This window comes from Cibotium barometz, chromosome 43 (assembly GCF_041138505.1).
Source record: "Cibotium barometz isolate CiBa-2024 chromosome 43, ASM4113850v1, whole genome shotgun sequence".
Classification (NCBI taxonomy): Eukaryota; Viridiplantae; Streptophyta; class Polypodiopsida; order Cyatheales; family Cibotiaceae; genus Cibotium; species Cibotium barometz.
In genome coordinates, this window is record NC_141088.1 from 26233778 (window position 1) to 26245800 (window position 12023).

Here is a 12023-nt window from a genome sequence, read left to right on the forward strand (position 1 = left end):
AGGAGAAAGAAGGACAACACTTGGAGAATGTGTATAGATTATAAGAGATTGAACAAGCTGACAATTAAGAACCGTTATCCTCTCCCTAGATCAGATAACCTGATTGACCGGTTAGCAAGAGCGAAATATTTCACGAAGATAGATTTACGTACTGGCTATCACCAGATACGTATTCATGAAAGGCATGTCGAAAGAACCGCCCTTCGGACTAGGTATGGCCATTACGAGTTTCTCGTATTACCTTTTGGGTTAACCAATGCTCCAGCCACTTTTCAGCAGATGATGAACGATCTTTTTCGTGAACATTTGGGAAAATTTATGGTCGTGTTCCTGGATGATATTTTTTTATAAAGTCGTACTCTTGAGGATCATGTTAGACACCTCACGATTGTCTTAACTATTTTAAGACAGAATTGACTGTATGCTAAATTAAGTAAATGTGAGTTTTTCATGACAGACATCATTTACTTGGGACACAAGATCACTAGAGATGGATTAAGCATCGACTATGACCGAGTTCAGAAGGTTCTGGACTGGCCTATACCACAAACAGTGAAACAACTTCGTTCTTTTCTCGGTTTTGTTGTTTTTCTTCGGAAATCTGTGCGGGAGTACTCTCAGCTCACACTACCGATGACCGACTTGTTGAAAGGTCATGGACGTAAGTCGAATCAGCCTATCACTTGGAATAACGATCTAGATATGGCCTTCAGACTTTTCAAAGATAAAGTCAAGGAAGCACCTATCTTAGCATTACCCGATCCTAGTTGGCCTTATGTTCTTGAAACTAATGCCAGTGACTATGCCATTGGGGCGGCTCTATTTCAAGATGGTAGACATGTTGCTTTTGAAAGTAAAAAGCTAGACGACACTCAATCTCGTTGACCAACCCTTGAGAAGGAACTTTATGCTGTGATTCACACTCACAAGGTTTGGAGACATTATTTATATGGCTCCAAGTTTGTGGTATTGACTGATCATCAATCAATCAAGTATGTGTGTGTGATGCGGATGATTTGAGAGGAAGGAAAGCTCAATAGGCTGAATTAATGCAAGATTTTGATTTTGATTTTGAGATTCGTTATAGAAAAGGGTCCATGAATAGTGTTGCAGATGCGCTTAGTCGAATTAGAGAGGTGAATACTTTGTCATTCACCAAGATTTCTACTGACTTATTTCAGTCATTGAGAGGGCTTTGCAGGACTGATAGTTATTTTGGTCCATTTTGGCAGAAGATCCAGGACGGGAGCTCATTGATTGACCAAGACTCGATGACTAAGCAGCCTACCATTCAGGCTGCACGAGGCCAGTGGATGATTCGGAATGGTTTACTATTCCGTAATGACAAAATTTGACAGATCCCGGACATTAGGTCCAAGATTCTTAAAGAGTGTCACGACGCCCCTTCTGCTGGACACCCTGGGGTACACAAGACACTATCGTTAGTGAAACACACTTTTTATTGGCCAAAGATGAAAGGGTATGTAGAAGATTATGTTCTCAAGTGTCAAGTTTGTCAAGCAAATAAAGCTGAATGCTTTAGACAGGCTGGGTTGTTGCATCCTTTGCAAATCCCAGGTAATAAATGGGAAAGTATTTCCATGGATTTTATTACCGGATTGCCAAGAATACATCAAGGCCACGATTCTATTTGGCTTGTGGTAGACCGCTTGACAAAAATGGCTAGATTTTTACCGGTCCGGAAGACCATTACAGCTACGTAATTAGCAAGGCAGTTTATCGAGCAATTGTTTAGACAGTACGGATTACCATAGGACATAGTCAGTGATCGGGACTCTAAGTTTACGAGTGATTTTTGAAAACTTGTTTTTGAGAAGTTGGAAACAACTTTGAATTTGAGTTCCTCAGATCATCCTCAATCTGATGGCCAGACTGAAAGTGTGAATCAGATTTTGGAGGATATGCTTCGAGCATATGTATCCAAAAGGCAGAATTCATGGAAGGATTATCTTCCTATGTTAGAATTTACATATAACAGTTCCAAGCATACGAGTACAGGTTTTAGTCCTTTCATGCTTATGTATGGTTTTCAACCTAGATCACCTGTTACAGCGGGATTCTCAGGACTTCAACATGATGCAGCACGTAAACTTTTGCAAGATATGCAAGAAATGTTACAAGTTGCGAAGGAATCTATTAGAAGTGCTCAAGACCAAGACAGATTTTATTCTAATAGACATCGTTCACCCAGAGAGTTCTCTAAAGGAACGATGGTGTATTTGCGAGTTCTGAAAGATTTCGAGACTTTACGGACAAGTCGATCTCCGAAATTATCCCCTAGATACTGTGGACCATTTCGTATGACACGACGGATTGGTTCAGTTGCATATGAATTGGATTTGCCTCCTTATGTGAAAGTTCATCCTGTATTTCATGTCAGTAGACTTAAGAAAGTACTGGGTGGAACAGACCAGTTAGTTACTCCTCAAGAAATCATAGATGTCAAGGACATGACATTTGTTCCACACGACCCTGAAAAGATTCTTGGATTTCGATAAAGAAGATTGCGTAACAAACTTATCACGGAATACAAGATCAAGTGAAAGGATCGTGTTGAGGAGGACGCTACATGGAAGACATTGACTACTCTTCAGAGAGATTACCCTGGCTTTTTAGTGAGCTCAGGAGTGAGCTCTTAGAGGAAGGAGAGTATGTTAGTGCACAGTGTGTATCTACCGTGTGCTACACGCACACAAGACTAGCTTCGAGGTTGGGGAATCTTGGAGCTAGGCAAGCTGATTGGCGAGCTAAGTTAGGGATAGACTAACGGGCGGGCACCCAAGTATGGACGAGCGGGGACCCAAGTGTGGACGCCCGATGACCGACCAAGAGCCTATAAAAGGGTGGCCAAGGTTAGTCATTAGTCATATAGAGTCTCGCGTGACTTTGTGAGAGCTCTATGGTCAGGAGCCTGGATCTAGTGCAGACGTGCACCTGCTTCATGCAGCCGAGGCCGGCAGCAGTCTCGAGGCCCGCAAGGGTAGCTTCATGGCGGTATGGGACGTCACGAGGTAGAGATTGGTCGGTGCGTCCATCTAGTTAGCTCAGCTCGTGGCTCGGTGTGGGGACAGCCAAGACTTGTGGGCTTGCCCATGGCTCTCAAGGTTGGGAGGTGAGTCAGGCCTCTGCACCCCCGTCATGTTTGTATCGTTTGTTTGCAGGTTTCGAGTCTTGTACCACGAGCGTTCTACAAGGAGATCCTATGGGGATTTGACAACATGGCCAGAGCAGATTTATGGTGCATGTATCCACTACTGCTGGCACTACACATATTTTTCTCATGTTAACCTAATCCCTCCTGCCACCACGCAGCCCAAACCTTGAAAGGAGTTTGAGAACGTATGTTTAGAGTTACCCTGAAGATTCTTTGTTTTTTAGAAAGCCAAAGTGCTTGGGGAGCCTATGGGAGATGTGAGATAACTTTAAAGCGAGTTTGGTCTACATAGATATATGTAGAAATATGCCACACAAACAAATTCTTGTGATCATGCATGGAAATGCTTTGCACTTAAGACCAAAGCTTCCGTTTCTGTTGTCTTCTACTCCTATCAATATAATCCATTTTCGTGACTGTACAACCATCTTCCCGATTAGTGGACTCCTGCAGTGGCACCAACTAACACATACCCTGCTCACTCAAATGACAATCAAGTCTCAAATCTCTAACTTCAAGAGCATTGATGGGTCTCACAAATGTTTCAGAATATCAATACTTGAATTACATTCATGCTCCGAAGAAGAGGGGTTGTTTAACTTTATTTTGAAGGAAGCTGACAGGCCACATCTTAAGCATAGGTGCCAAATTTCATGCAGTGATAGGACGGGGAGCTATTGGATACTTTTAAGACATCATACTTACATGTTAGAAGTCTAGCTTTAGCAGAGAAGCTAATCGTTGATTTCCAAAGAATGTGTGGAGATCATGCATTGGCATCACATCACCTTGTTATGCATGATGCAAAAGACTCTCAACAAGACCCCGAGACTCCATAAGCTCTTGCAAGGAACTTAAACATGTAGTTTTGATGATAGCAGCATCCTAGACCACATGGACAACATTTTTATCCTGTTAACGATCATCACCGATCAGGCAAGGACACGCGCAAGAATCTGGTTGAACTCTGAGAAGGCATACAACTGGGTGAATTGGTAGTTGCTCGGATGAGCTTGCATGCCCTTGGCCCTCTTTCCAATGGCAAACCACCAAATTCTGTTATTGGGTGTATAGCATGAAAAGCTTCCAATCCTTCAGTGGACATCTTGAAACAAAAGCTTAAATTGCCACATGCATGCATGACATAGAAATTGTAGCATGGGCTTCTTCACTCACATTCCCAAAAAAAATTATAGTTTGCAAAAACATTATATACTCACCTCTCATAAAGTACATGAACCAGATCACTTGAATAGCATCCAGTAAGCTTCCCACTCAAACCGTGAGGTGCAACCATAACTATGAGACAATCAGAATGCGAAACAAACATTAACACTTAAAAAGAGTAGGATCATCACACAGCTTGTTAACACACTAAGCAAAACTAGCAAACAAGAAACGTTGAAAATGCCCAATGTTTTTCAAGACATTCCACCATTTGCACAAAAACAGCCTATGATGCATAGATATTATTATTTGAGTATTTATAAAAACCACACAATAGAGGGTGTGCTCAGCACACACATGCAGCATACACTCACATACACGCACGCGCACACATGCACAAATTTCAGTTAACTAAGAATATCTACCTGATTGTGATTCTACCTCATCTGCCAACCCATCATGCTGCAGCTTCAGTGCTGCTTGAATGTCATCAGTGGAGAGTGAGCGAACTCTCCTGTAAAACAGAACAAGATATTCTTATGCTTGAGAACCAGAACTCATTTTGGGAATACCATGAAATGTCAAATCCACATTAAATTATTCTTATATGATTGAGTACCCAACCCTCTCATGTGAGCAACAAGTTAAAGCCTAAAATTGGTCACACAAAGCTCTATTTCCTGTGCTTCTCAAAAAATGGAGATCAGTACTATTGCTTGATCAGAAAGGAAGCTAATGCTAACAAAGGCACTCACTTTCGTTGAAGCACAAAATGCACAAAAATTGCTTCCTCGCTTACTGTAAATGTCACCTCGCATATTGGCAGCGGTCTTCTGCGAAACAAGAACATCCATGAGCCAACACATGAAAGACTTGTTTATGATGTAAGTCATGAGGATATTAGAGGACTTAACACATATCGGAACATAATAAGACTGTAATGCCTTGAATGTTTATGATACCATACCTGAGTTGTGATTCATTGGCAGAAAATGATCTGCACTTCACAAACACATCCCCAAATCGCATGTACCCTACACTCCTTAAGCCTCTGTCACCACATAGAAGGAAGCATTTTCTTAAATGTGTGTTCAAGATCACTTAAAGAAACATCCCATGTGCAAAGACATTGTAACCACCTTTCCATTCGATTTCGTAGTGCTTGACACAATGCATATGCAACCTCATTGCGATCTTTAGGAAAGGACCACAATCCAGAAGAAATGACTGCCAACAGAAAACAATGTTTCTTTCTCTCTCTCTCTCTCTCTCTCTCTCTCTCTCTCTCTCTCTCTCAGATGAGCTTTGACTCCCTTTTTGTATCCATACGTGGGCCTGTTTTATTTGATAGATGTTTTTTTTCATGTTTCTGACATCCAGTTTTTCATCGATTATATGTACTCATTTTCAGTCTTATAGACCCTTTAGGTCTATTTTAGACATTTAATACTCTCTCTCTCTCTCTCTCTCTCTCTCTCTCTCGACTGTCATGCGCGACTGTCTCACGTTGCTCCGTCCCCTCCCCCTCGCTTGCACCTGCACTCTCCCGTCACACGTGCCTACTTGCCTGCTCTCTCTCCCTCACGCGCGTGAGCCCCGCCTGAGCCTCACCACACTGCCGCTTTCTGCTGCTCGCGCGTCTGAGCCCCGCCTGAGCCCTGCCTGAGCCTCGCCACGCTGGGCCTGGTGTAGGGCACCACCAGGCCATAGCAGTCACCTTCATGCTGTGTCCCGCCCTGTAATAAGACTGTGGTACGTTGGGAGAGCCAGGCCAACAAACGCTGGCCATTACCACAATGCCGAGGAAACTCACCTACGCAAGTGCCCTCGCCACACCGACCAAGCCATTGACTAGTCACAGCACGAGCTCGTGGGAGGTGTTTCTCTTAGCAGAGATCGACAAGCTACGAGAAGAAAAGGAAGCCTTGAAGAAGCAGCTCAGCAAAGTTGAGGCCAGGGTGGCCACTCTCGAGGGCAAGCCTGACCCAGTTCAAGAAGTTCAAGAGCAGATCCAAGAAGCCAAGAAGGAGTTCATTGATGCCACCAAAGGTATGCAACAACATGTGAAATTAGATGTTATTTCCACCCTCAAGGAAGAAAAACTTCAAGTGTCGGTTGCCCGAGACATTCGGGTAGGGGGGCTCCCACAGGGTTGGGACAAGCAAGAGGTAAGGGAGCAAACCAAGATTGATGCAGATGACTACATCCCCGATACGGACATCTGGAAGAGGAGAATCAGCAGGGTTCTCTCCTCCATCGACATAGGCAATCCATATCTCATTACCCCAAAAGGGGGACAGGCCATCCTATGCTATGAAACCAAGAAGGACAAGATGAAGGTTTTGCGACAATCCAAGGCACTCCAAGGCACCAAGCTGTGGCTAGCAGACGAGCTTACACCTATGCAGCTCAAAAACAAAAGTGCAGAACTTGCTAAAGTTCGAGAAGCCCGCCAAGCTGGAAAGTGGGCTGTCTACCGCGAAGGAAGAGCAATAATTGAAGACTTCCAGAAGCCTAAACCCCACTAACTAGCTCTCTCCTACGTACCACAAGCATTCATATTACACATGGTAGTTGACCCTTAGATTTTTTTATTTTTATTTTCAATGTTCGCGCTTATGCGCACTTGCGCCTAAGTGCACCCCGAAGTGGATTGTAATGATTGTGATGTCATGTCTTTTGGTCCCATATGCCTTCAACGCATTCCGCGGACGTTAATATGACTCTCTCTCTCTTTTTTTTTCGTGAAATGGTGTTTTATATTATATGTAAAAATGTACATCAGCCACTTGGCTCACACAGAACCTATGGCCCAAAAAAAACCCCCCACAAAAGATCCTCTAAAGGATTATGACTATGCAAACCTATACACTAATAAGAAAGCCTCCTAACCAAATAAGCATCCCAGATAAAAGCATCAAAGATGAGCCAGCCGAGCCACCGTAGACCATAACGAAATAACATCTGCATCCAGTAGCTGAGCTGAGAGAAGAGAAGAAAACTGCCAAAGCAGCAAACCGCGGATACGTAGAATGTGCCCATGTATTCCAGACAAGGAATCAAAGATGAACCCATTCCGTGTAGTCCAAATATGCCAAAGTCCTGTCCATCTAAGGAAATGGAATATCACAAGGTGACTGTCCGAAGTAATGACTTGAGGACAAATCCCAAGTATCCACTAATGAGCTGAAATAGTAGACCTCTCTACTGCCTCCCAAATGCGAGAGACAAAAGACCAAATCTGACGGGCCACTGGACAACTCATGAACAGATGCATAATTGTTTCAGTGCATGTCGTGCAGAAGAAGCAAGAGGCCAATGTAATTTTAATATGACTCTCTCTCTCTCTCTCTCTCTCTCTCTCTCTCTCTCTCTCTCTCTCTCTCTCTCTCTCGCGCGTGCAGAGATAACCTGTGCGCTCGCTGAGAAGTGCGCCTACTGAGATGACCTGTGCGCCTCTGCTCTATGCGCACCCACCTGCACGCCTCTGCCCTCTCTGCGCACCTCTGTAGGCTGCCTCGCTGCCCTGTGCGCAGGCCACCTCGCTGCTCTGCTCTGCACGCCTCTGCCCGCCTCTGTGGGCACCTCTGTAGGCTGCCTTGCTGCCCTTTTCCCACCCACGCTTTGGGCACCTTTTCCCAACCACCCTTTGCTCAGGCCCCCAAGGCAGCAACTAGTAGGGGAAAACATGTCTCAACCCCTGGAGGGGGAACAGGATGGTGAGAAGGTTTTCACACCCCCACAAAGGCACCAAATGCCTACCGCAGAAGATTGAGGGAAGGAATCATGTCCCCAGGCTCATTAAGGATTACGAAGATGGCCCGACGAGATGAGGCCCTTTATGAGGAGATACAACTTCACATAAGGACAGAGATGAACACCATGCAACAAGAGCTTGAAAAGGAATGGACCGAGCAAATGCATGCCTAAAGGAAAGTGATATACGAAACGCTGAAGGAAGAGATACATGTCCAATTGAAGGGAGAAATGCAAGCCCAAGTACGGGTTGAGATGGAATTAGCCCAAGCCTTGATGCACACTGAAATGAAAAAAGAGATGCAGAAATGGAAGGATGACATGCTCCGAGAGATTGGCACAATAGTTGCATCGTACGAAGACACTTTGAAGACGTGTATGGCTGACCGCGAAAAAGACATCACAGAAATGCAAAACACGTAAGGCAAAAGTGGCTGCAGGTGAGAAGGAAATGCATTCATGGGCTGAAATTGCCAGTGCCACAAAGAAACAAATTGAGGAAGTCAACCCATGGATTGAAGTAGTAAAAAAACAGAAGGATACACCAATCAATAAAGTAGAGGTGATGAATGCAACATTGGAAGAGGAAGCCAAGAGACGGGCACGTGCCTTACATGTACGTGTAGTTGGGTGGGAAGATAAAAGAAATCCCCAAGAGGATGCAAAAGCTCTTGCAACAAAAATTGGAGTTACTGATGTACCCATTATCGGAGCATGGCGAGTAGGCAGAGATGAAACCAAGGCGAAGATATTGATCATCAGGTTTGGTGACTTGGAGAAGAAGAAGGCCTTCCTCTCCAAAAGGATGGCCCTTAAGGGGGGAAAAGATTTATTTGGATGAGGACCTTACACCGGCACAGATAGCACACCGGAAGGAACACATGCCGCGTCTGCTTGAGGCAAGAAAAGAGGGGAAATGGGCGGTATACAGAGATGGCCGAGTCATCATTACAGACAGGAGGCCCGCTTGACAGTGCGCGGCCTATGAGACCTTGCGATTCATGGTGTGGAATTGCAACGGAGCCCTTAGAACAGATGCAGGATACTTTGAGGATACTTTCAGACACAGTGATATTACTATGTATACAGAGACCCGTCAGTGTAAAAACAAGAGGCTTCCTGACGTACGGGGTTATAGATGGGAATCAGTTTTCCACCCTCAATCACACACAGTGGGAGGTACTAGAGGATCTGGAGGAGTGGCAATACCAGCACAAGATGAGGGGGAGATTACAGATTATGGCAGGCATTTTCTCACACTCGGGAGTGCACATGGGTTGGTCATATAGAATGGCTTATCGAGATGGCAAGGATCAGATGCTCTCACACACTGGAACTCTAAAGGGGGAGTGAACGCGGTGGACTACTTGATGGGATCTCCTTCATTGATACCTGATGTGCGGGGTTTCACGATTTCCAGTAGGCCCATTGGCATAGTAGCCGATCATGCATACCTAAGTTTCATACTAGTTGGTAGATCCCCGAGAGATGGGCCAGTCACTCATCTACCTAGGTACTTGAGATATCAGTTTACACATGAGACAGTTAGGGTTTACCGAGATGCAGTATCTCATGGCTTGTTCGCTTTAGACCCGCATAGCCCTCTGGACAAGATCACGAGAGGATTGGCAGGTGTACTACATGCATCCGCCTTATATGCGTTTCCCTGCACTATGATCCCTTCCACCCACCCCCGCAACACTGCCCCACAGAACAGTTGGTATGATGATGAGTGTCGTGAGACACGAGCACAGCTACAGCGTGAGATTGCCATTGGGTCTCACACGCATAGACAGGCCAGGATGATCTTTCGGTGCCTTGTGCGGAGGAAGAAACGAGCCTATCTGGCTAAGCTAGAGGAGGAGATCTACCAAATCTTCCTGGGGAAGGACAGCAAGAGGGCATGGAAGATGTTTCAGGAAAGACAGCCTAGTACTCCGATTACTGCACCTGAGGCATGGCATACTTATGCTAGAGAGCTATATGATGCACCAAGAGAGCCCCCCACCCCCCCTCCACTAGGAGCTAGACCGGCTAGCAGCACCTTTTTTACTATGCGGATGGTGCTAGATGCAATAGACAGGTTACAGATATCACCCGCCCTCTTTGGACTGTACATTGATGCGGTCTCTCATTATGTAGACAGATTGGGAGGCCCAGGGGCATGCCTGGCAAGGGTGTTGATACCCATCTTGTTATATGCTGATGATATTGTTCTAATCTCAGACTCTCCGGAGGGATTACAGAGACACCTGGATGCATTACAGGCTTTCTGTGCGGATAGAGATCTGACACTGAACCTTGGGAAAACCAAGGTTATGGTGTTTTAACACCACACAAGCATGGGTGACGAGATCAGAGCCTCAGTTCACTTTTCGAGGGGAGCCAGTAGAGTACGTCAGGTCATATGTCTACTTGGGAGTTACTTTCACAGGACCGCGTTTCTCCCTAAAGGAGGCAGCAGCATCTAGATTAGCTCGAAGGCATGCAGCCTTGGGGGTACTTGAGAGGCAGTGTGCACACATACAGTTTCACGAGCCACACACCAAATTGTGGCTATTTGATACCCTTGTCACATCGACCCTCCTGTACGGAGCTCCAATTTGGGGGCCCAGTATACATCACAGATCTCAGAGATGGACAGATGAGGGATGGAGGCAAATGGAGAGACCACTGATTATGATGATTACCAACATGATTCAGAGCAGATCAGTAGTACCACATGAGATTGTTCAGGCTAAGTTGGGTGCCCCACCAGTAGTAACCGAGGCCCTATTCCACGCAGTTACCTTTTTACAACCGCTATGGAAGCTCCCTCAGCAAAGGTACTCCCGATTGGCATTGACCTCATCCATACAGTTGGCAGAGGATGGAGATACTCATTGCTGGTACGCTTAGATGAGATCATGGTTTGACCTACATGGTTTGCGGATAGAGGCACTACCACCCTTTCAGTACAGTCTGGATTGTCCATTTTTGGATCTCACCCGCTCAGAGCAAAACCGCGTGATCGGGATGGATATCATCAGAGTGGACACAGAGAGGACATGGATAGCCCCCTTGAGCCCTTAGGCACGAAAATGGCTCATTACAAGAGCCATTTTCTACACCTCTCACCAGATGATTTTATTACCCGCCTGGCGTACATGGATGTACACCTATCACATGGGATACGTTGTGCCATTGGACAGATCCAGACCTCATCACACCGGCTACGGATTGACACAGGGCAATATGTGCATCAGATCTTGGATGACCGCATTTGTCAGCTATGCTACCAGGAGGTAGGGATAGAGGAACACTACATTTGCCGATGTAGTGTCTATTATGAGATATCACTGCCTCTTTCGAGAGGGTTTTGGGCCGTTACGCAGGGCCATGGAGTTTGAGGATCAGAGATCCTCGGATTGTTTCTACTTGAGCTCAGGAGACACAAAGAGACCCTCTTGGCAGACAGGAGGCCGAGCCATGATGTACCTAAACAGAGGACCCTGACAGATTTCATCGGCACCGGCACCGGCACCAGCACCAGCAACCTAGCCCACACACCTCCTGATACCTCCTCCATTGGGCTATCAGGGCACCGACCACGTTCCCAGGGAGTCACCACAAATAGAGCAGTTATCTTATGTCGTGCTCATCGGCTACGCCCACCAAGATCCCGACCACGGCATCCTCACCATCGCCAGATCAGAGCCATTATTGCTCGGCATCAGAGGCGCCTACCTCGCTTCTATGACCTCTCCATTCTAGACAGCCCCATGGCGGAGATACTTGATCTAAGGAGAGGGCAACACTTCAACTGATCAGCATACATGGATCTACCTGATATACATTTTTCAATATTTTCCAGTATTCTCTACTCAGTATCATCTCGGAGTCTTACAGTTCTGTTCTTATAACTGTAGGACAATCAGTTTATTGT

At 45.6% G+C, this 12023-nt stretch overlaps 1 protein-coding gene across 5 annotated transcripts in view; it reads right to left on the reverse strand.

The window, feature by feature from the left end:
* Positions 1–12023, reverse strand: part of GCT (RNA polymerase II transcription mediator) — a 76644-nt gene that overhangs the window by 20360 nt on the left and 44261 nt on the right. For 3 of the 5 annotated variants that reach the window (XM_086781705.1, XM_086781707.1, XM_086781706.1), the window contains 5 exons: positions 5482–5569; positions 5310–5393; positions 5098–5175; positions 4768–4856; positions 4396–4474 (listed from right to left, as the gene is read on the reverse strand). In XM_086781705.1, the coding sequence (XP_086637831.1) occupies positions 4396–4474; positions 4768–4856; positions 5098–5175; positions 5310–5393; positions 5482–5569 (418 nt within the window). Of the gene's footprint in view, positions 1–4395; positions 4475–4767; positions 4857–5097; positions 5176–5309; positions 5394–5481; positions 5570–12023 lie in introns of those variants that run through there. The other 2 variants (XM_086781708.1, XM_086781709.1) reach the window with 2 other exon arrangements.